The 24,796-nt window shown below is 35.0% G+C and overlaps 1 protein-coding gene across 1 annotated transcript in view; it reads right to left on the reverse strand.

Annotated features, from left to right (window-relative positions):
- Positions 1-8,785: 8,785 nt before the first annotated feature.
- The window catches only part of LOC150100577 (uncharacterized), a 123,648-nt gene continuing 107,637 nt past the window's right edge, over positions 8,786-24,796 (reverse strand). The window contains exon 5 of the mRNA XM_090401487.1: positions 8,786-10,089. Within this exon, the coding sequence (XP_090257613.1) occupies positions 9,356-10,089 (734 nt within the window). The 3' untranslated portion in view covers positions 8,786-9,355. The remainder of the gene's footprint in view (positions 10,090-24,796) is intronic.

Here is a 24,796-nt window from a genome sequence, read left to right on the forward strand (position 1 = left end):
CTCTCTCCCTCTCATGTCTATAAAAATTATTTCTAAGACATAAGTCCATAACTAATGCAATAATTTTTTTTCAAGCTGGTATTCTTGGAGGAATATTGTCTAGCTTAAAAAATATATACTTTGCAAGAAACATTTCTCCAATGAGATGAAGAACCACCACTATTATTAAAAATTCTAGTAAGCAAATTATTAACTTCTGAGTGATATCAAAAGTTTGCAACTATGATGAAAATCTTTTTTCACTTATATCCTCCAAAAACAGAAAGATCTCTCTCCCCACCCCACATATTACATGGAAATGGAAATTGTAATCTGGATGAAAACTCAGCATACACACTTTATTTATCAGATATAGAACCAACAAATGTAAAACAAAATAATTTCTTTAATTTCAAACAATTAAGTGAATTTAAATTATAGAAAATGCTGTATCACAGAACAAGCTGTGATACAGTATTTTCACTATTTAGACTAACAACAATCAATAAATTATTTTCCCCTTTGGTTTAAAAAAAATAATGTTTGAATAAAGCTCTTAATCTTCACTTATTAAAAGCAAATATGGGATGTTATTGCAGTCGTCCAGGATTTAAGAAATAGTCTACACTATAACAAATATCTCTTGATGATATAAGACCACTGTTTTTTTGCCTGCTAAAAGTTTTTGATAATTAACTCATCATAAAATGAACTCATATTTAAAGAGAAAATGTGAAATTTGTAAAAAAACATATTTCTCAACTATTAGATTTTTATTTTTTATCCTGCCTCAATTATTTTATTTTAGTGGCTGTGTTCAAAGTCAGTAAGTTATATGTACAGTAAACTGATATGTTTACTGTACATATAACTGGTATATTACAACAGCTGAGTACTAACAAAATTGAAACTTTCTTTTCACTGTTAAAGTACCTATAACTGTCAAGTGGTTTAATATTTGACAGTTATTGCTACTTACTGTATGATGCTTATAGTTAAATAACTACAGGCAGTCCCCAACTTATGCCAGGTGTATGTGCTTGGAAGCATGTTGCTAGCTGAAATGTCATTTCTATAGTTACATTATCAATTAGGATCATGCTAGCATCGAAAAAAAAAAAGCATGAGTAGGAAAATAAGGTCATATTTCTAAATTCAGGATTGGAAATAAACTAATTATAATCATAAGCATGATAATATGACAAGTACAAACAACTGAAGAATAATTAATTACTACATAACAAAAACTGGAAAATATTTCTATTGAAATCTTTAGCTACGTAAGTGAACCCTAAGATTCTCTCTTTGAAATATTCCTTATTGTTAATGTTTTCTAGTATTATTCATGAGATCAAATATCAGTGCAACATGAGTCCCTTTTATTAGAATTAGAACACTGTTATATCAAATTCTTGATTTATATAATGGTTCTGCAAAATAAGAAAAAATAAAATATTACTATCCAGGCATCTCCATAGGGCCTCAAGAATCATCACAGGAGGCCCACACTAATCGTTATTTAGACACCTATCACCTCTCTTAAAACTCATGTACTGACATACACAGTCCTTGTTAACCACACTTTTTTCAAAGATTCATTGTTTTCTCCTCTTCTGGTATGTATTGAAAAATTCCTTTAGTAGATAATATGTTTCTATCATATCTCCTTTTGAATGGTAATTAACCAAATTCTTTACCTACAAACCTATCTTAGTCACCCACCTTTGACTTTTCTTCAATGTGTATATGGAATAGTGGTTATGATACAGAAAAAGACCAAGATCCATGACCAGGTTGTTAACAGCATGAATCTACAGAGGATCAAGTACAGAATTCTTAAAGGGAAGTTTATATTTTAGCATTTACTTACGTAGTATAACATGCCGACATTGTGCTATGTAAGTAACTAGGTAAATACATAAGTCAATGTTGTACCATGTAAGTACTAAGGCTATGGGAGCCAGTGTATTATACCTCTTAATTGCCATGTTCTTTAGCTAGTCTGCAAGATGGGATGAATAGAATGGATAATATTGAATAAGATTACAAGTTGGATAGGGGATCAGCTGTATGTCACGTATCAACAAGTCATGTATGAGAGAGGGAGGAAAGTCACTAGTAGTGTGGTGAAAGAATGTTTTAGGGCCATTGTTGTATGTCACTGATATTGAGAGGTTTAAATGGAGATGCACTTATTTGCAAATGATGTAAAAATGGGAAAAGCTGCAAGGCACAGAAATGATGTTCCATTTGGATGTGATCATATTTTAGCAAATTATTTATATATTATAACAGGCTAATAAATGTGCTGAATTGGGGGGGGGGCATATAAGCATATATCTAGATTTTGCAAGGCCTTTACAAAATGTAGATCATCCCAAGATGGTATTTAAACAGGAGGCAGAAGGATTAGATAACATATTAATGAGTTAGATAGGCATCAACAAGCTGTGTGTGTAACAGTGTTCCATAAGATGAATACTAGTGGCATGATGCTAGTGACTAGGATCCATTTAAGACCATCACTGTTTAACTTATAATATCGAGAGACATTTAAATTATTATTTTCCTACTTCCATGAAGTCACAAGACTCACTGTGGGAGGTCAGCACAAAGTTTATCATACCACTCCTCAAACTCATTCACTGTCTGCACATTCACCACCTTCTCAGGCAATGCATTCCATGCTCCCAATCACTCTCCATGCAAAAAACTTACTTCTTACCCTTTTACAACTTCCAGGGATGGCTTCCCCTTGTCCTTGCTCCTTTCCCTCGTTTTACCATATGAAAAATCTCCCCAGTCTTAACATGATAACCTTTTAATATCTTAAATGTCTTGATCATATACATCTTTTGTCTTCCATCCACCAAACTGCAGTCCTCATATCATTTTTGTTATCTGTCCCTGCACTCCTCTCCAAGGTTACTTCATTCCCTTCAAATCCAGGTGACAATCTGAGTGCAGAAATCCAGATATGGTCTGATCGCAGCATTATATAATAGGACCACCACACTTTTATCTCTAGTGGTCAATGTCCTCCTCAACATTGCAGCAATTCTCTGATATCTTCCATACATTTGTAATATGTTCTTGGAGCTTCAAATTTCTATCCACAATCATCCTGAGATTCCTTGCTTCCTCCACTTCTTCCAGTACAACTCCATCAAGTCAGTATGAAGTATCCCATTTGTGGATCCCAAATTTTAAACTTTGCATTTAGTTGCATTAAACTGACATACCCATTCATTTGTCTGCCTTTCAACAATATCAGCACTATTACTAATAACCCTTCCAAGCTTCACATCAGCTGCAAACAAATGAACATCTTCCTGTAGTCCTGTGATAATATAAAGATTGAACAGCAATAGTCATAGTACTTAGTCTTGTGGAACTCCACTTATAACCTTCCTACTCCCTGATACTGCTTCCCCATATACAACTCTGATATCTACAAGGGAGCCAATCACCAATACAATCCACTAACCTGACATCCCACCCCATATGTTGGAACTTAAAAATCAACTTGTCATGTGTCACCCTGTGAAATCTTTGGAAAAATCCAAAAAAATTAAAGTGTATGCATTATTCTCATCCATTTCTCTTGTTACTCTATTGTAAAAGGTTACCGGATTACTAAAAACAAGAACACCCTTGAACAAATCCATGCTGGCCTGTATAAATAATATTGTCCTCATCTACTGAATTCCAATGAGTTCTTACCAATTTCTCCAAAATCTTAACTACAGAAGAAATACACATAGGCCTATAGTTTGATATCTCCATTTTACTGCTACCCTTATGCAATGATACTATCTTACCCCCCTTCTCTAGGAACCCATTATGTTGCAAGATTTTCATTCAACAGCCAAGCTAACTGCCCAGTTATTCCATGGCACATTTCCATAAAACATGTAAAATTCCATTTGGCCCACTGCCTTATTAACATTTAGTGTACTCAGTAGTATTCTGAATATATCTTCTTCATTCACTTCTAACACTTCATCACTCATTATCCTTCTAGGAATAGAGCCTGCTGTACCAGGATGAAACACTCTAATAAAGTGATCATTAAATAGTTTAACTATGTCATCTGCTTTGGTCATCCGATTCCCATCTCCATACTTGATGCTCCGAACAGATTCATTCATCCCTTCTCTCATTGGCACCCCCAACTCTTACAGCTTCCAATCTCTCTCTCTCCCATCTAGCCTTCCTCTCTCCCTTGCTCTGTGATATCTTGCATCCACACTTTGACTTTCTGCAATTTTCACTCTTCCCATCTCTCATTTTTTCTCCTCCTCCTCTCCCTTGCTTTCTGATGCCATTCTCTTACACCTACTCTCGTTCTTCTCACACTAGCCAACCTCTCCATCCTCTTCAACCCAGTCTTTATTCATTCAATCTGTGTTCTAAGTAGTTCCATTCTCTCTCTCTCCACACACACCGTGCTTTCAATTTACACCATCAAAATGGGGATGCTGTTATATGCAGATGATACAAAGTTGGAAGAGCTATAAGAAAAACTTTGTGGCTCTTCAGGAGGATATGACTACTGTTTGTGTGGGCTGCCAATTCAGGATTTGATAATGTATCATTTAAAATTTGAAAGGCAAGGATATGATGATGTGTTTTCAATTGGATACTGAAATTTAGGGACCATAATAAGAGAACAGTAACATAAAAATAAAGAAATTATACAGTATTTGTTAGTTACTGGCAAAAGCTACATAAAAAAGTAAAGTACTTCAATAAATGAATTACTGGTGTCGTATAACACTGCTGTGTCCTTTTTCAGATTGAGACAGAACACAATAAATTAGTGCCTTACTTTTTATTTGGTTTTCACCAGTAATTAACAAAACATGGATACAACAAGCCATGGAAATTTTAACTCAGGCTACAACAGTAGTTCTATTGTTAACACGTTCATTGCCAATCATGCGATATCGTGTGATGCGAGTTTTCACCAACTGGCCGATCACGCGTTATCGCTCGGACGTCGCTAACTAAATAAAAAAATTTTGGCTGCCACACGAAATTCCAATTTTCAGCTTGGAAATGAACGTTCATTACCAATCACGCGATAAAGCGTGATGCGAGTTCTCACCAAATGGCTGATCACACGTTATCGTGTGGATGTCGCTAACTAACTAAAAAAATAAAAAAAAAAATTTGGCCACCACACGAAATTTCAATTTTCAGCTTGGCAATGAATGTGTTAAAGGAATTGATTAGGTTGCAATTGGACTATTACTACTACACAAAAGATTATGTATGACAATGAGGAGGAGGAAACTGTTGCATGCAAATAAAGAAATTAGTTTCACTGTACAAAAATCTGATCAGATTGCATTTGGACTACTGCACATAGATCAGATCATATGATTTTTTTGGAAGATTTTGTCACTTTTCAAAAGAGATTTTGAAAAAGTTCAGAAAAGTGTAACAAAGGTATGAGGGAAGACTAAGAAAATGCCATCTAGAGTCTGGTAAATAGGAAAGAGGAGAAATGATGGAGGCTTAAATGAGGGATTTATCCCGGAATAATGCTGAGATTTTTCATGGAGAGGAAGGAGACAGGAAAAGAACACAAGGGCCTCATACTTCTTATGTTCAGCTTCCATCCCTGGAAGCTGAACATCAGAAGTATGAGTAAGGGAGGATATATATATATATATATATTTTTTTTTTTTCCCCCCCTTCTTTTCTTGGAGATAAGTGGAATGCATTGTCTGGGAGTTGAGAGTGTGATGAACAGTGTTTGATTATGAGGATCTCTCATGATGAATCTGATTTCATGGAGGTCTAGTGATGATAATAATGCAATATGTTTAAACAAAATCTCGAGCAACATCATCAATTCATGGAAATTTGGACTTTTGAGTAGTCATACAAAACAAATCACAGAATGGACTGAAGTGGTTATATGCATCTTACATGAAACAAAATTTTGGTGTGACTGGTTTAAGCTGAATTTGTGACCTAACTTTCACATAACAACTGTTTCAAATTTTGAAGATCTACACAGAATACCCAACCTACCAGTCCAAAAACACAAATAGCAGAAAAGCCCACACTTAAGATCTCCAGTCTACCCACCAATTGCATTAAAAATGTAATGTAAATCAAATGATCCAAAAAAAACAAGTTCCTCATTCCCTACCCCACCCCAGTGCAAGAAGTAATCCAAAATGCAAATCATCAGCATTACTTCCTACTTACTCTACTAACAAAAATGCCATACAGCAGTTAAAGGTTAATAATAATAATAATAATAATAATAATATATATATATATATATATAGTTATTTATTTACACAAAACTTATTTTTTTAAGTCTTAATCAATCAGTATATGAATTAGTCAGTGCTTGTTTGAACTGGTGACATTTTCAGGAGATACTAATTGCCAAGGTTTTAAACCTATGTAGGAAAGGATGAAGCATAAAGTCAATTTTAATATATTAAAAGTTAATTCTCAAAATCAGCATTTATTAGTCTTCATAAATGTCAAGAATACAAGTTGAGCAATACTTAACATTCAAACAAAGAAAGTGAAACAATGAAGTATTTTCACAAAAGAGTACAATACTCTGGGAAAGTAAATAGTGAAATAACGTCAGTGTTTGTAAGTTTGAAAATGATGCATTAAATCTAAATATTTATAAAATTAAATTAAATATCACAAGTTTAGCAAGCATTAAGTCAGATTGTTATTTAGAATGACATAATTTGGGGACGTCCTGTATTATAACTCTTCAAAATTCTAGTATACCATATTTTGTTATTATTACTTATATGAAACTAGTTAATTATAACTATTCCACTAAACAGGATGAAACTCAGATTATGCACTTAAGTTATATGAATCGTACTTTTAAAGGGTGATTTCAAAACTGCTGTCCTAAATACACAAGTATGTCACGATAAATACAGTCAACTCTCACTATGGCAAACACTTTTATTCTGAATTTACTCATTATAATAACCTACCAAAAATCCCAGCCTAAGCTTGATTTCCTATTAGCATTAGTGCATACTCTAGGAAATTCTCAATAGCAAGAATTGATTATATTTTGTGAAACTAACTTAAAGCAAAACGTCTACACATACCATGTTGAATTTTATTTATATACTTTCTGAAATTAATTTTTCTTTTTCTTTTTTAAATAACTAACTTTTAACTTATATGTAAAGGGTAATTCCATACAGACATACAAGACCTTTTCAGGATGGAATATATCCTGAAAAGTCAAGAAATAAATAACATAAAATGGAAATGAAAGCAACTTCACATAACTGATATCATTTTGATCAGTATGTGCAACTATGAAAAATAACTAGTGGAAAAACATTTAAAACTATTTTAAAGCAACATACATTTCTAAAGATATAATAATTTTACATTCATACAAAAAGAAAAAAGGACAAGAAAGAAAGAAAGAAAGAAAAAGAAAACTTATCACATTCATTTTGTGACAGACAAAACATCATATTTGAAAACGACAGAAATAGATTTACAGATTATAAGCAAATATGTATAAAACACTTTTGGAGTTTAAACTTCGACTTCTTCATGGAGTTTAAATTCTATGGAAATTACAAATGAAAAGAAACAATAACAAAGATAAGTTGAAATAAAAGAAGACTCTGGGCATGATCCAGCAAAGGACTATAGCCCAGGAGCATTCATTTATGTGCTGTGTAATATACATATGTATAAAATTAGAATACTCCTAATATGAGTTAAGGGAACTCAGAATACAATGTGTGAGCCAAAGAATAGTATTTTTCTAATATGAACTGACTTATAATCCTTAAATCTCTATCATCTTGAAAATGCAACATCAAAGAATAAAGAAATGTCTTGTTTATCATATCCAGCAAAATCAAACCTTTTCACTAATTCTGCATTCCTAAACTGAAATAAAATCAAATTCAAAGTAGGTGAAGAATAAAGAATATTTTCCAAGTTACAGACAACTAAGTGCAGTAATAACTACATGCAAAAACAATTTTTATAACTAATCTAAAAAAATTGAGATAAAGTTTAGCTGTTCTTCATACTGTCACAAAGCCATTTTACTTGGAGAAACAAACCTATATATGCTGATTCTGTAGCAGAATAAATGAGTTTAAAATAATAGTTTCACAAAAGCAATATTTTTAAATACTTAATGATACAGATAACATATCAATTACTTTACCATGCTCCTTAGGATATTAAACAGTAATGAACCCCCCCCCCTCCCCCAAAAAAACACTTAAACACATCCTTTTTTTCCCTTCCATATCTTGAGTATTTTGGAGTTGAAAATATTAACACAAATATAACTGGTGCCTAGTTTTGAAGTCATCACATTATTTTTCTGCACTATTAAGCATGTTTCGGAATACATTTCAAATTATCCAAATATATATATATATATATATATATATATATATCATCATACATATATATATATATACACACATATATATATACACACACACATACACATACTCATCAGCTGCAACCCTCTTAAAGAGGAGGCCACAAGATTAAATTATATATATATTTTTCACTTTATGTTTTTGATAATATTCTTATTCTTATTACTGTAGTGATATTTTGAGGACTATTTGTTCTGTAAAATGGAATATGAAAATGTAACTTTACATGTATTTAAAGAGATTTTCAGTTTATAGAAAACAGTCAAAAAAAAAAAAAAAAAAAAAAATTACTCTCTCTTCCCCATCAGTCTCTCTCTCACATATATATATATTCTCTACCTATATGTATTTGACAGTATAATATATACATCTTTATAGAATACTTGTGAAACTTTATTTACATAGTACTGGACGGTTTATCACAAAAATCTGATTGCAGTTATTCACAACAGTGTGTTTAAAATTTAATACATCTTGATTATACTAAAGCAAGAAATTAGTATGTTCATAACATGATTACTGCAATCTATTTACACCATAGCTATAATATGCTGATGGGAGAAAGCAAAAGAGAGAAAAAAGCAAAAAAAGAAACAACAAAAAAAGTAAAGAAAAAAAAAAGGGGAGAAAAAAGCAGTTTCATGTACAAGACACATGAGGTAGACAAAGGCAAGAAAAAAGCACAATTACAAACTAACAGAAGTGACAATTAGTCGGATAGAATGAATTTAAATATTTACAAGTCGGTGAAAATCCACTATCGGACAGCATGTACTTCTGGTGTTTATAAAACTGGTAACAAAACTTTCTTTGGTACAAGATAACCAACTTGTAAAACACTGTACAAACAAATTCTACACCAGTTCAGTAGTCAACATTTTTTAACCCTCATAATAAGTATAAAGATTTAACAGCTGACCATATGTTAACACAAAGTGTATTCAAGTCACACTTCTTTTAGCATGCTTATCTTGGGGTGGCCTCAAAAACTCTTCTTCACTTATTGTAGAATAACTAACAATTGTTGGCAATTCTTCATCAGCATCACCTGCAGTCTTAGAAATATTTCCAACTCCCTTTTCATTTTCAATATCTTCATCTGAAGATATTCGTGTCACATAACAAGGTTCTCCACTTCCTGATATCCAAAGTGAAGTGTTTTCAACTGAACTATTTACACTGACACATTCCTTTTCACCCTTTTTTTTTTCCCCATATGAAGAACAAACAGGCACCTTAGTGAATGCTATTGTGGAAGATGACAGCTTTTGTGATTCTGAAAATTCACTCTCACCATCCTGAGTCACAAATGAGAAATTACTGTACAAAGTTTCATTAATGTCATGGGATACATTGCACAAATTACCAAACTGAGAAGATGAACAACTGCTAACAGATGATTCCAGTTCTCCATCAAGTGTGATATGCTGATTCTCTTTTGCATATGTCCAATGTTCCTCATTGCATGGTTTATATGCATAAACAACTTTACCATTTTTTAACTTGACCCGTCTTACAACACACGGTCCAAAAAGTCTGAATGCTGTGGCTGCAACTTTAGGGAGATTTCTGTCTGAGTTTATAACACATTTTTCTTCTGTTTGTTTATGTACAATGTGGTCCACAGGCAATGAGTGAAATGGATTTTCTTCAGCATGTGACTTGAAAAGTGCACCTGCAATTATTATGGAAATATATAATCATTAACAGATATTTGGAGATTATTAAATAAAAATAATTATCAAAGATCACTAGCAAGTTATTGCAAAATTTTATTTGTAATGACTTCACAACATTTATTAACTAAAAAGTGAGGGAAGCATGTTTTTTTATTTGCAGAGTACATTTTGACTCCTATGCTGCAATCATCATAGGGACAATATAATTATCTCAAACATATAACAATGGCAAGAATAGAATATATATCAAATCATTAAAATTATATGTCATGACATTAGCTAGTATAAGAACAGACAAATATGATAAAAAAAGTTATATTAAACAGATTCAATGAACATTTGAATGAAAAGGCACTTGGCCTGGTTGTTAAAGTCACACAACATCAAGCAATAAAAAAAAAAAGTTATTTTAGATAAACACACACATACATATCAGCAAAGCAGAATCAATCTAGCTGGAATCTTTTGTGGTTTAAACAATGTGGTCTTGCTTAAATGTAAGCAACTATAACAAAGACCCCAAAAAGAATATGACAAACATTTAGAGATCAATTTCTTGAGTGATTTTAAACAAAGTTAATATTAATATAAGTCTCATTTCTGATGAGTATGAAGGTATAACAATTATAAAGCAAAATGTTTCCTTATAATTATAAGGAGAAACATGAATACAGCTCATACTGCAGTTCAAAATGTATGCCATTTACATTTCTTACTGATAATTATTTTGAATGTAAATTGGAACATCCAAAATTCTCCATACAGCACATTCCTATCATTAAACTTTTACACTAATGCTTTCTGTGATCCAAGATGCAACATAGTTTAGGGGGTCAAGGTAGTGAGATCCAACTAGTTAAGGAATCTCCTTAACCAATCCAATGATTGAAATGCTGATAGTTTAGATAACTGAAAACATATAAAAATATATAGTGGAGCTCTATTATGATGGAAATAGATATGCTTTCATCATATCAAACAAAGAAACATAATTTAAAAAGCCTAGCAGTTCATTTTATAAGAAATTAAGATATGATTTCAATGGTAACTAGTTGGCCAAGTGGACAGCATAACCTCTTCAACCAACAGACTGCAGGTTCACATTCCACCATGGGCATGGATGTTTGTGATTGTTTTACTTCAAACAGAGACTTCACTCTCAAAGCATCTGAGATACAGGAGTGACCATATGGCATATTACAGAGATGGTAACATGACCCAAAATGTTTCCAATAAGTTCATTACACATTTACTAAAACTTGGTGCTAGCAATTCCTTTCAAACATTGCATGAGGATAGTGACAGACAGCCTGTAAATGCCCATTACTAGTATTATCCACTCCATTTTGAGTAAAATGTTGATAAAAGGATATCTGCCACTACATAATTTGCGAGCACCCAACACAAAAGTTCACGTATGGTTCATAATCTACCTCATCAGGAGCTGTGCTTCCTGCAAATGGTATGGGCCTAAATGCTCTTTATACAGCATCCTTTAAAAAGTCATTTTAGAGTGCTCTTAGACATGCAGATAATAATAATTATTGTTATTATTGCACTGGCACCTCCACAAAGTCCTAACTCATTGTGGAAGACCCAAATTATCAACACAATATCTTATCTCCTTGAAATCATTAACAGACAAAACACTCATAACTGACACAGGCAACCCATTCAATTCATTCATCACTCTCCAAGCAAAAATCTGGTCCTCACAGCCTTGCTACGCACACTCTTACCCAACTTCCAGGGATAAACTCTTGTTCTGTCCCCTCTAGCCATGTGCCGAAACATTTCCTTGCATCAATCATGTAAAATCCTTTGAGTAACTTAAATGCTTCTACAATATCTCTTCCCCCACTTTTTATTTTGCAACCAACTTTTGCGATCCACAATCCCTCAATTTATCTTCATAGGGAGCATTCCACAGACCACTCACCATCTTGGTCACTTGCATTTGGATGGCAGCATGTCTAAGAGCACTCTAAAATGACAAAACTTCACTTATAGTTCATTATCTTCTTCAGGGACTGTACTTCATTATACAACAAAACAGACATTCTGAACACAGTGATGAATGTCACATTCAGATATAACATAACCAGTTTCTTAGAGATTAGTGTACATTGATACAACCCTACCAATAATGGACAAATATACAGTTGCATATCATTATTTATCAACAGCAAATCTCATGATGTCATTACAAACACTGAAAATAAAGTGGATGTCAAGCATATTCCTTGTTTGTAAACCTAGCAACTTTTTAATAAAATCACATAGTTACACAAAGTAAATTCAATATCACTAAACAAAATGATTCTAAAACACAAGTACCTAGAGTAATACATGAATAGCCAGGCAGTTCTGCTGTTACTAGTGGCTGAATTGTGAAATGTCTTCCCCATCCATCAAATAAGACTGTAACTCATGTTTATTTTCTGTTTAAAATCCCTTAAAGAATCAACAACTGAAGTTTGGCAGATTCCCTGAGTTATCTTTAATGAACAAGAGAAAAGTGAATTATTATTATTATCAACATTTGACCTCCATGGAGTCAGAGACTCATCGTGGGAGGTACTCACTATTGCATACAATGCTCATCCAACTGTGTCTTAAAGTGATTCAATGTGTCCACATCCACAACACACTCAGAAAATGCATTCCACTCACCAACCACCCTCCATGCAAAGAACCTGTTCCTCACTCCTTTGCTCACATCCTCCTTATAACAGTTTCCAGCAATGGCCTCTTGTTCTAATCCCCTCTCCAATTCTAGGAAAAATCTCTTCCATATCTACCTGATAACAGCCTCTGACCAGTTTGTATATCTCAATCATATCCTCCCCTTCCTCCTATTCACGAGGCTCTGCAACTTACATTTCCTCAATCTGTCCTTGTACTCCACATTCCAAAGACCACTGACTATCTTTGTGGATCTTCTCTGTATCCTTTCGTCACCATGAAAACCCGGCAACCAAATCTGTGCACAATAATCCATGAGGCCTGATCAAGGCTTTATACAATGGAATCATAACCTCTATATTTCTGCATGTCAGGGTTCTCTGCATCATTGCAATTGTGAAATGCATTGTAATATTATTGTATGCGATGTCTTCGCAACTTGTGCAATGTGGCCCCTGAATTTCAGGTCCTTGCCCACCATCACTCCTAGATCTCCCATTCTCCTCTACTTCTGTTAAAGTTTCCCCACCAAGTGTATACTTTGCATCCCATCGTTGCTTACCAAATCTGAAAACCTTACACTTGGCAACATTGAACTGACAGTTCCACTTACCTGCCCATTCATGCAATCTATTCAAGTCCTCCTGTAAGGCATTAACATCAGCCTGACTGTGCATTGCTCTCCCCAGTTTTGCATCATCTGCAAACAGCTGGTTATCACTATCAATTTAACCCGACCTAATATCATTAACATACAAATTGAGCAACAATGGCCCCAAAACTGACCCCTGCAGCACACCATTGGTGACCTTTCTCTTTCGAGATTTGCACCCCCATGTACAACTTTCTGATACCTATCTGACAGCCAGTCACTGATCAAACACAGAAGTCTATTATCCAATACCATCTGTTTCAATTTATTTAAGAGCTTGTCATGTGGCAGTCTATCAAAAGCCTTTGCAAAATCCAAGTACACCACTGTATATGCATCTCCTCTGTCCAAGGTATTTGTCGCCTTGTTATAGTACATAAGTTAGTGAAACATGATCTCCCCTTAACAAACCCATGCTGATAACCACAGACAATACTGCTGTTATCAACCCATTTCTGTATCCTACTTTTCACCAATCTCTCCAGGACCTTCACCACAACTCCAGATATACAGAACGGCCTATAATTTGAAGCTACAGCCTTATCACCACCTTTATGCAGTGGAACAATTTTACCCTCCTTCCACTCCCTTGAAACCTGTGCTGTTGCAAAGCTCTTATTAAACAGGCATTCCAATGCTACTGCCAGTTCCCTGGAACATTCCCTTAAGATGCGTGATGATGTCATCAAATCCTATCGCCTTATTAACAGCAAGGTTATTTATTTCCTCAAATACTACCTGCTCACTCACAATCAAGCTGTCCTCTCCTATGCCCTCTACACTTAAGTTCCTCATGATTCCACCCTGATCAGAATGAAACACACTTATAAATTGATCACTGAATACCACAACAATATCTTCTGCAGCAGTTCTACCACTTTCATCCCTTAACTTCATCTTTCCATGATCATTCTTCCTTCTACTTGCCACATATCTAAGAAACCCTCTAGGGTTTTTTTTAGCCTGATTTGCTAATTTCTGCTCATATTCTACTTTTGTTTTCCTTACTAACCGAGTCACTCAGTTATAGAAATACATAACAGCATCAATGTACGAATGTATTCCAAAGGCTGAATAGAGCAGGTGTAAAATGGATGAATGTGGAGCTTAAGCATGAAATCTGGAAAGAGAAAGTACTTTGGAGGATGGACAAGGTGAATAATGATAATCAGTCACATGAAGAATATAAAGAACAAGACTGATTACCATTATTCATCTTGTCCATCCTCCAAAGTACTTTCTTTTTCCAGATTTCATGCTTAAGCTCCACATTCATCCATTTTACACCTACCTTCAGCCTTTTCGCCTTTGGGATACATTGATGCTGTTATGTATTTCTTTGTAAGCTCCCATGCAGCATTTATTTCCTTACCGCTCAACTCCTCGTTCCATGTTATAGCTTGAAGTTGCTCCTAAGCTTGTCATAATCGGCCTTATAATTCCACATATATCCTTTCCTCACAAAAGCCTGGATATGACTAGCCACAACACAGGTGATTACTTTATGATCACTTTCACCTACTGGAGGAAAATGTGAAACCCCTCTAACAATTACATCCTCTGATGAAATGATCAGATCTAGAACTCTTGATCCCCACGTGCTGCCTGAGATAGTTATCTCTCAATAATGCGAGAAATTCGCTTTCCTTATTCCCAAATGCTATCTCTTCATTCCAATCTATACTGCCATTATTAAAATCACCCAGAATAATTACCCTTCCTTTGTTTACTAATCCAAGTTGTTTATACATTTCTTCATCACCATCTTCCACATTCCCAGGCCTATAACAACATCCAACTAAATATGTCTTCCTCTCAACCTCCATGTAACATCACACTGCCTCATAACCATTGCCACTATTTTCCCCTTTCATGTCTACTTTATGTGGACTTAATTCCCCTGCTATCATCAGCAGTACCCCCCCCCCCTCTTCCCTTTCTATCCTGACGAAAAATACTGTACCCTTACATTTCTATTCCTGTTATGATATCATCTTCATTCAACCATGTTTCACTTATTCTGATAATTTTTTTTTTGGGGGGGGGGGGGAGGGAATAAACTCAATCACTGAAACCATTTCACCCCCTTTATTTCTGATACTTCTGGCATTTGTAAACAAACACAAGTTCATTTTAAGGTCTATAGCCAGTCCTATCCAAGTAATGTGTTGGTTATGATTTCCCCAGTACACCTGCAAAATCACCTTTATCACTGCTTACCATATATACCTGCTCAGTCTCCACTTCTCCACCCACATTGCAATATACTCTATCTTCATACACACATTCACTGCCACTTTCAACATTCACTCTCTCTATGCCATGTCTCCCTGTCCACCCGAGCTCCCCCCCCGTTTCGCTGTTCCTCTTGTATTCTCGTTCTCTTCCTTTCTCACACTACTACTGTTTGCACTGCCGTCTCTTCAGTACCACTCTCCTGATTTTTCTCTTCATCTCTACCTTCTGATCTCTGGCATGCATCACACACTATACTTTCATCCAGCAACACTTTCTCCAGCACACTCACTCCAAAGCAATTTAAATGCAACCATCATGCCTGTATAATTTCATTCTTCCATCAAACCCATGCCAAGAAAAACTTGAGAAATAGAAATCAAAAGTATGTTACTGCAGAAATCAAGAATTTGATGGAAGGAAAGAATAAGAAGTCAACTTTTATTGATATGGAAGACCTGGTCATTATTAAAAAAAAAAAAAAAAAAAAAAAAAAAAAAAAAAAAAAAAAAAAAAAACCCTAAGTCAAAATTTTTCCCTGCAATAAATTCATAACCCTATCAGATCAATAAAGCAAGCAACTAAACAAATAGTTTTTTTGCCCATTGATTTATTGTGGGAAAAAATTTTGACTTATCCCCCCCCCCCTCCATGAATATAGGAGTCCTGTTTAATGACCTGGGTAATCTGCAATTTAGAAGTTACAAGCTTTAATCTATCCACTTGAAAGGAGAACAGCCTTTGAAAGTACCTTGTTCAATTATGTTCAGTCTGAAACACTTAACACTGTTTTATGTCACCACAGACTGCAAGCCAACAGTTATATAATCTAATTAACTAATAACTGATGGGCAGAGGAGTTATTAGTCTTGTAGACTAGAACTTATTATCATGTGGCTGGATTATTTGTAGTGATAACTTCCTTGAATCTTGTTTAAGTCAATATCTGGATTTATGATTATTTTCTTAGGCATCTTCATGAAGTCAGACTTATCATGGGAGAACTTACTAACCATTATTTACACTACTATATTTCTCCTTGAACTCATTCACCAACAAATTACTCCCAATGCTTCTGGCAACCCAGTCACCACTCTCCGAGCAAAAAATCTATTCCTAACACTCCTACTAACCACACTCTTCCTTCCTGCCATGTACTGGAAAAGTCACAATCTTGGTAACTTGCCTTTGAATCCTCCCCATCACTTCCATAAGAAATCCAGATGACCAGATCTGTGTGCAGTAGACCAGATGCAAACTTAAAAGCCATAAGAGTAATAATAACCTCCCTACCTCAGATTATCAGTATGTTCAACATCCAAGTAATCTGATGAGCTGTTTTGACCACTTTATAATATGCTCTTTAAACTTCAACTGACTGTTCAGAGTTACTTCCCAAAATGTAAGTCATTATTCTCTGTGCAGACTGCCAGTCTGATTCATCCTGCAGGATTTTTATATCATCTTCATTTCCTAGAATTCAGTTCATCCTAGAAATCCTAGAATGTGCAAATTAAACAGCAGTAGTAGTAGAGAGCCTTGCAGCAAACCACTAGTCAATTGCTGTCTCCTGGATTCAATTCCTCTTTTGTTCTCTATCTTTCAGCTACCCCTTTATCTTCTCCAGCTTCACACCTCTCACAATTTGCTGTAATTTATGGAAGAGTTCCAGGTAGCATCCTGTGAAATGTATTGGCAAAGTCCAACAGTATCACTGTGTAGCCATTTCCTTTATCCACTTTAAGCATCACTATTACAAAAACAGCAAATTACTAAGACAAGTCTTATTGCCTTCACAAAACCATGCTTACCCCTATTGAGTATCACATTCCTGTTCACCCATTCCTGAATTCTAATCTTTACCAACTTCTCCAATACCATAATCATAACTCCTGAGACACTAGCTTGTCCATAATTTGCTGTCCTTCCATTTGGGAGCCTCCTTTATGCAATGGAATTGTTTTACCTCCTTTCCATTCCCACGACACCGTGGTAGAAATTGGTCACAGCAGCTGTCAATTCCTTTATATGGCCATGAATATGGAAATATCCATCGCCATACTTCCAAGATTTCTGCAATATCATTAGCACCTTCAATTTATTTACCTCATTCTCACATCACGCAATATCATCATCATCATCATCAAATTCCTGACATGTACCCTCAAGGGGTATACAGGATATGACAGTACTACATGAAAAATTTCAACATAATTACTAACTTCCTATCTACAATTTTCCTCCTAATCAGTCTATTACATGTCAAGACTCCAATATTATCATTATCAGATTTTATATTTCTATCGTCTAAGGCACTTTGTACAGTATCAATCCATTTATATCTTGGTCTTCCTCTGGGTCGTTTTCCTGCCAACCTGGCAGAGAACACATGTTTTGCTAATCTTTCCTCGCCCATTCTGTTTAAGTGACCATACCACCTGAGACTAGCTCTGCTAACGCATTCCTGGATGCTGACAATGTCAAGTTCTTACCTAATATCCTTGTTTTTAATATGATATTGCCATTGATGCCATCTGTTCACGCCTCCAATCTTTCTCAGGACTCTCATATGTGCGGTCTCTAGTCTTTGGTCAAGTGCTTTACTTCTGACCCAGATCTCAGATCCATAAGTTAAAACTGGTTTGAACACTGTCTTGTATACAGCTAATTTAGTGTTCCGACTAATTTCTCTCTTATTCCATATGAATTTATTCAATTGACTTCGCACCATACCAGCGTTTGCTAATTCTGTTGTCTATTTCCATATTTAATTTTCCATCTTCACTAAAAATCGTGCCTAAGTAGCTGAAATATTTTACTTGTTCCACAGGTGTTCTCCATTCACAACACAGTTGACATTTTCAACAATTCTACCTATTTTCATTATCTTTTTAATGCTGACCTTCATACCATATCTATTACAACAGTTATTCAATTTAGTCAGGGAATCTTGCAAACTTGTAGCGAATTAATTCAGAAGTATAACATTGTCCGCATAAAGCAAAGAGCTGACATTAACATCTCCAATTCTGATATCATGTTTAATACCACTTTCCTTCATAATGTGATCCATATAGATAATGAATAACAGAGGGGATAATGTACATCCTTGTCTCACACCAGATTTAACATTAAACCATCTTCCTGTACATCCTTCAATTCTAACTGCCGACTTACAACTCAAATAAAGACTAACTATTGCTTGATATAATGCCCCATTGACACCATATAACTGTAGTGTATTGAATAGCTTCTCTCTTGGCACCTTGTCATATGCCTTTTCCAGATCGACAAAACTTAAATACAGATCTTTGTTATATTCCCATACTTTCTCGACTATTTGTCGTAAAGTGAAGATCTGATCCTGACAGCCTCTATTTGGATGAATCCAGCTTGTTCTTCACCAAGCTTTTCTTCCACAATTCTTCTCAACCGTTTCTCAAGTATACTTGCATAGATCTTGCCAGGAACACTCAGTAGGGAAATACCTCTAATTCTCACATTCAGTTTTATTTCCCTTTTTTATATATGGGCACTATTAGAGCTCTACTCCAATCGTCAGGAATTCATCCCTCTGTCCAGGCTTTCTGAACTATGCAGTGCAGCTACTGTAAGACTTTTAAACCACCATACTTCAGCATTTCTGGTCGAATATCATCTACTTCTGCTGCATTTCCACATTTACCAAGCCTCTGATGGCTTTTTCTACTTCAAGTATGGATATGTATTCCTGACTGTATGCCTGTTGAGTGTTTTTTACCACTGCGCTATCACTGCTTGTTTCATTTAGCAATTTTTCAAAGTAATTACTCCATACTTCAAGGATATCTTTTTCTCCTGTTTTCATGTCACCTTTATCATCTCTAACTCCTTTTACAGCACTCTTTCCTCTATTTCTAAGCTTCTTCAACAACCTCCAGAATATCTTACCATCTTCTTGATATTTATTTTCTATGTTCTTGCCAAAGTTCTCCCATGACTTTTGTTTAGCTAGTTTTACACAGTATTTCACTTTCTTACATTTGTCTCTGTATTCTCTAAGAGCAAAAGCTAACTTATTTGCCAGGAACTTTTGATATGTTTTCTTCTTTTTCTTCACTGCCTCTTTAACTTCTTGTGTCCACCATGGAGTTCTAATTTTTCTATCCTTGCAGACAACCTCAACACATGCCTCTCTAGCTGAATCAATCAGGGTTTTCTTCAAGGTTTGCCACTGAATCTCCAATGTTTGGTTCCTGTTCTCAAACTCTTTCATTTTTTCTTCAATAATCTTTGTGTATCTTAGTCTATAGTTCACATCTGAGAGCTGCTCAACTTTCATTCGCTTTAAAACTTTCTTACATGTTATTCTTTTCAATGTGAAATTCAATTTTATCCTGCTCAAGACTAAATAGCACCTTCCTATTTCAAATCCTCTGTACACTCTGGTGTCCTGCACTAGGGAGAAAACATCACTATCAACAATAACATAGTCAATGAGACTTTTCTTATTCCTTGTCTCTTCTCTCCATGTGAATTTGTGCAGATTTTTATGTTGGAACATGGTGTTAGTAATAACCAGTCCATGTCCTGAGCAGAAATCCAACAGATATTTGCTATTATTATTAGCTTTGCTCTTTTCTCCAAATTTTCCCAAAATATTTTTGAATATCTCACAATTATTTCCTACTCTGCTATTTAGATCCAAAACAAGGACCAACTTTTCCTTTTTCATTGTGTCAGTTGCTTTTTCTAAAGCCTCAAAAAATTCCTCCACTTCTACCTTAGTAGAATCTTCTGTTGGACCATAGGCACAAATAAGTCTCATTGTCCAGTTCCCCATTCTCATATTTTCCCACATCACTCTACTTGAGACAGTTTGCCATTCAGAAGATTAGCCTCGTATTTTGTGAATACTATGACTACTCATTTTGTATTTATTGCTCAGAAAGATCTCACCAGTTTTTGTCTTTTTTGTTTCATTCACCCCTATTATGTCGATCTGGTACTTATCTAATTCCTCAGCTAGCTCCATTTCTTTGCCATTCAGGCTTCTTAGGTTGATAGTACTGATCTTTAACTCTGGTGATGTTGAGTTGGGTTGTGTTTTCAGATTTGTTCCAGTAGCTGATTTTTCGCTGTTTCCCCTAGTTCCCTGGCGAAAACAATGGGGTCTTTTTTAACCTGGCGACGCCCCAGACGGCATGAAATTTTGTCACATTATTCCATCATTTTTTATTTTGGTTTAACCAATAATAATACAACTTTTTCGGCTAAATCCCAAATTGCCAGCCCATCCTTGTTCGTTCAGTATCCAGATAGATACCCAACAGGGTGCACCACGAGAAGGTGAGGATTGGACATTAGATCAGCAGCCCTGGTCGGCTCTCTGCATTCTTTTAAAGGCTATGTGGAAGTCTCTTCTCAGTTATACAGCTTTGACCCTTAAACACCCCAGGCAATATCATATCTGCATTATCTTGACCTGTGTGGTGTATCCTTGCAAAATGATTACTCAATAACTCAACTATCCATCTCCTAAACACTACTAACATTTTACCCCTTCAGATTCTTATAAGATGCCACCTGTTGCCTCCACTAATCTTTATCAGAACTCTCATATTTGTGGTCTCCAGTCTTTGATGAAGTATTTTATTTCTAACCCAGCATTCAGATCCATAAGTTAAAATTGGTTCGAATAGTATCTTGTATACAGCTAATTTAGTGTTTTGAATAATTTCTTTCTTATTCCACATAAATTTATTCAGCTGACTTCCTACCACACTAGTTTCTAATTCTATAATCTATTTCCACATTTAATTTGCCATCTTCACTAAAAATTGTGCCTAAAGAGCCGAAATATTTTATTGGTTCTATAGGTTCACCATTCAGGATACAGTTGTTTTCAATGTTCCTGTTTTTTATTGTCAGGGATCTTCCAGACTTGTACTGGATTTATTCAGAAGTATAACATCATCTGCATAAAGCAAAGAACTAAGATTAACATTCACACTTTTGATATCAGATTCAATATCACTTTCCTTCATAATATGGTCAATATAGATAATGAATAACAGTGGAGACAATGAGCACCCTTGTCGCACACCCAATTTAACATCAAACCATCTTCCTGTACCACTGGGGTTACAGGAAGATGGTTTGATGGTCCAGAGAGTACGTGTTGGACACAACACGTACCCTCTGGACAAGTTGTCATATGCCTTTTCCAGATCTACAAAATGTAAATACAAGCTCTTCTTATATTCAAAAGATTTTTTTAACAATTTGTCGTCATCATCATCAAATTCCTGACATGTACCCTCAAGGTGTACAGGATATTATGATAGTACTACATGAAAAACTTTCATCATTAGTAACTTCCTATCAACAATTTTCCTCGAAATCAATCTGTTATCTCTCAAGACTCCAACATTATCAGATCTTATATTTCTGCCTTCTAAGGCACTTTTAACCATATCAATCCACCTATATCTTGGTCTTTTTCCTGCCAATTTGGCAGAGAACACTTGTTTCTGTTTAAGTGACCATACCACCTGAGATTAGCTCTATTAAAATGTTCCTGGATGCTAACAATGTCAAGTTCTTTCCTAATATCCTCATTTTTAACATGACACTGCCATTAATGCCACCTGTTCACTCCCCTAATCTTTCTCCGGACTCTCATATCTGTGGTCTCCAATCTTTGGTCAAGTGTTTTATTTCTAACGTGGCTCTCAGATCCATAATTTAAAACTGGTTTGAACACTGTCTTGTATACAGCTAATTTAGTGTTTCGATTAATTTCTCTCTTATTCCATATAAATTTATTCAGTTGACTTCTTACCATACCAACTTTGTTGATCCTGTTGTCGATTTCTATATTGAATTTACCATCTTCACTAAAAATCATGCCTAAGCAGCTGAAATGTTTTACTTCTTCTATAGCTTCTCCATTCATGATGCAGTTGATATTTTCAATGCTTTTGCCTATTTTCATTGTCTTTGTCTTGTTATTGCCGATTTTCATACCAAATTTATTATGACAGCTATTCAATTTAGTCAGAGAATCTTGCAGACTTGTATTGGATTTATTTAAAAGTATAACATCATCTACATGAAGTAAAGAGCTAAGATTAACATCTCCAAGTTTGATATCAGGTTTAATACCACTTTCCTTATTATGTGATCCATATAGATAATGAATAACACAGAGGATAATGTACATCCTCATCTGACACCAGATTTAACATCAAACTATCTTCCTGTACTTCAATTCTAACTGCTGACTTACAACTGAAATAAAGACAAAATATTGCTTGATATAATATCCCATTGACACCATATAACTGTAGCATTTTGAATAGCTTTTCTCTTGGCACCTTGTCATATACATTTCGCAGGTCTACAAAACTGAAATACAGATCTTTGTTATATTCCCACTATTTCTCATAAAGTGAAAATCTGATCCTGATAGCTTCTATTTGGCCTGAATCCAGCTTGTTTTTCACCAAGCTTCCCCTCTACAATCCTTCTCAACCATTTCTCTAAAGTATACGTGCATAAATCTTACCAGGAACACTCAGTAGGGAGAGCTCTGCTCCAATCATCGGGAATTCACTCCTCTGTCCAGATCTTCTGAACTATGCAGTGCAGCTGCTGCAAGACTTTTATACCTCCATAATTGAGCATTTCTGGTCGAATATTGTCTACTTCCACAGCCTTTCCACATTTCAGGCTTTTGATGGCTTTTTTTTGCTTAAAGTATATATTCCTGATTGCATGCTTCTTGAGTCATTTTTTACCACTGTGCTGTCAGTACTTGTTTCATTTAGCAATTTTTCAAAGTAATTACTCCATACATCAAGGATGTCTTTTTTTCCCCTCCAGTTTTCATGTCACCTTTATCATCTTTAATTCCTTTTGCAGCACTCTTTCCTCCATTTATGAGCTTTTTCAACAGCCTCCAGAATATTTTGCCACCTTCTTTATATTTATTTTTTATATTCTTGGAAAAGTCCTCCCATGACTTTTGTTTAGCTAGTTTTACACAGTGTTTAGCATTCTTGCATTTGTCCCTGTATTCTCTAAGAGCACAAGCTGACTTATTTGCCAGGAACTTTTGATATGCTTTCTTCTTTTCCTTCACTGCCTCTTTAACTTCCAGTCTACCATGGAGTTCTGATTTTTCTATCCTTGCAGATAACCTCATCACATGCCTCTCTGGCTGAATCAATCAATGTTTTCTTCAAGGCTTGCCACTGAATCTCCAAGGTTTGGTTCCTGTTCTCAAACTCTTTCAATTTTTCTTGAGCAATGTTTGTGTATTTGAGTCTACAGTTCACTTCTAGAAGCTGCTCAAACTTTGGTTCATTTTAAAACTTTCTTACTCACTCTTCTTTTCAATGTCAATTTTATCCTGCTCAAAACTAAATAGTGATCACTTCCTATTTCAAATCCTCTGTATACTCGTGTCCTGAACCAGTGGGCAAACATTGCTATCGATTATAATGTAGTCAATGATACTTTTCTTATTTCTTGCATCTTCTCTCCAGTAAATTTGTGCACATTCTTATGTTGGAACATGGTGTAAGTAATAACAAATCCATGTCCTGAACAGGAATCCATTATTCTTACATTTGCTCTTTTCTCCAATTTTTTCTAAAACATTTCTAACTGTGCTGTTTAGATCTTCAACAAGGACCAATGTTTCCTTTTTCATTGTGTCAGCTGCCTTCTCTATATCTAAAAAAAATCCCTCCATTTCTTCCTTAGTAGAACCTTCTGTAAAACCATACAAACAAAAGTCTTTGTTCAGTTTACCATTCCGATGTTTGTCCACATCGGAATGGGAAATTGATATTGCCTAAATATAACACTTTGTACTCGTCACTTAGAACGATCTCACCTGTTTTCGTCTTCTTTGTTTCAGTCACACCTATTATGTCGATCTGGTACTTATCCAATTCTTCTGCTAGTTCCATTTCTTTTTCATTGATGCTGCTTACACTGATAGTACCAACCTTGAACTCTGTTGATGTTCAATTGGGATGTATTTTTCGACCGGTTCCCAAGTTAGTTGATCTCTGCCACGGGCAAGCAGATTTTTTCTTCTGGAAACTCAAGTTTTTCATCCCATAAACTGAAGAAACATT

The sequence above is a fragment of the Typopeltis vanoorti genome, chromosome 12, assembly GCF_054136105.1.
Source record: "Typopeltis vanoorti isolate ZY-2024b chromosome 12, IOZ_Tvanoo_1.0, whole genome shotgun sequence".
Lineage (NCBI taxonomy): Eukaryota > Metazoa > Arthropoda > Arachnida > Uropygi > Thelyphonidae > Typopeltis > Typopeltis vanoorti.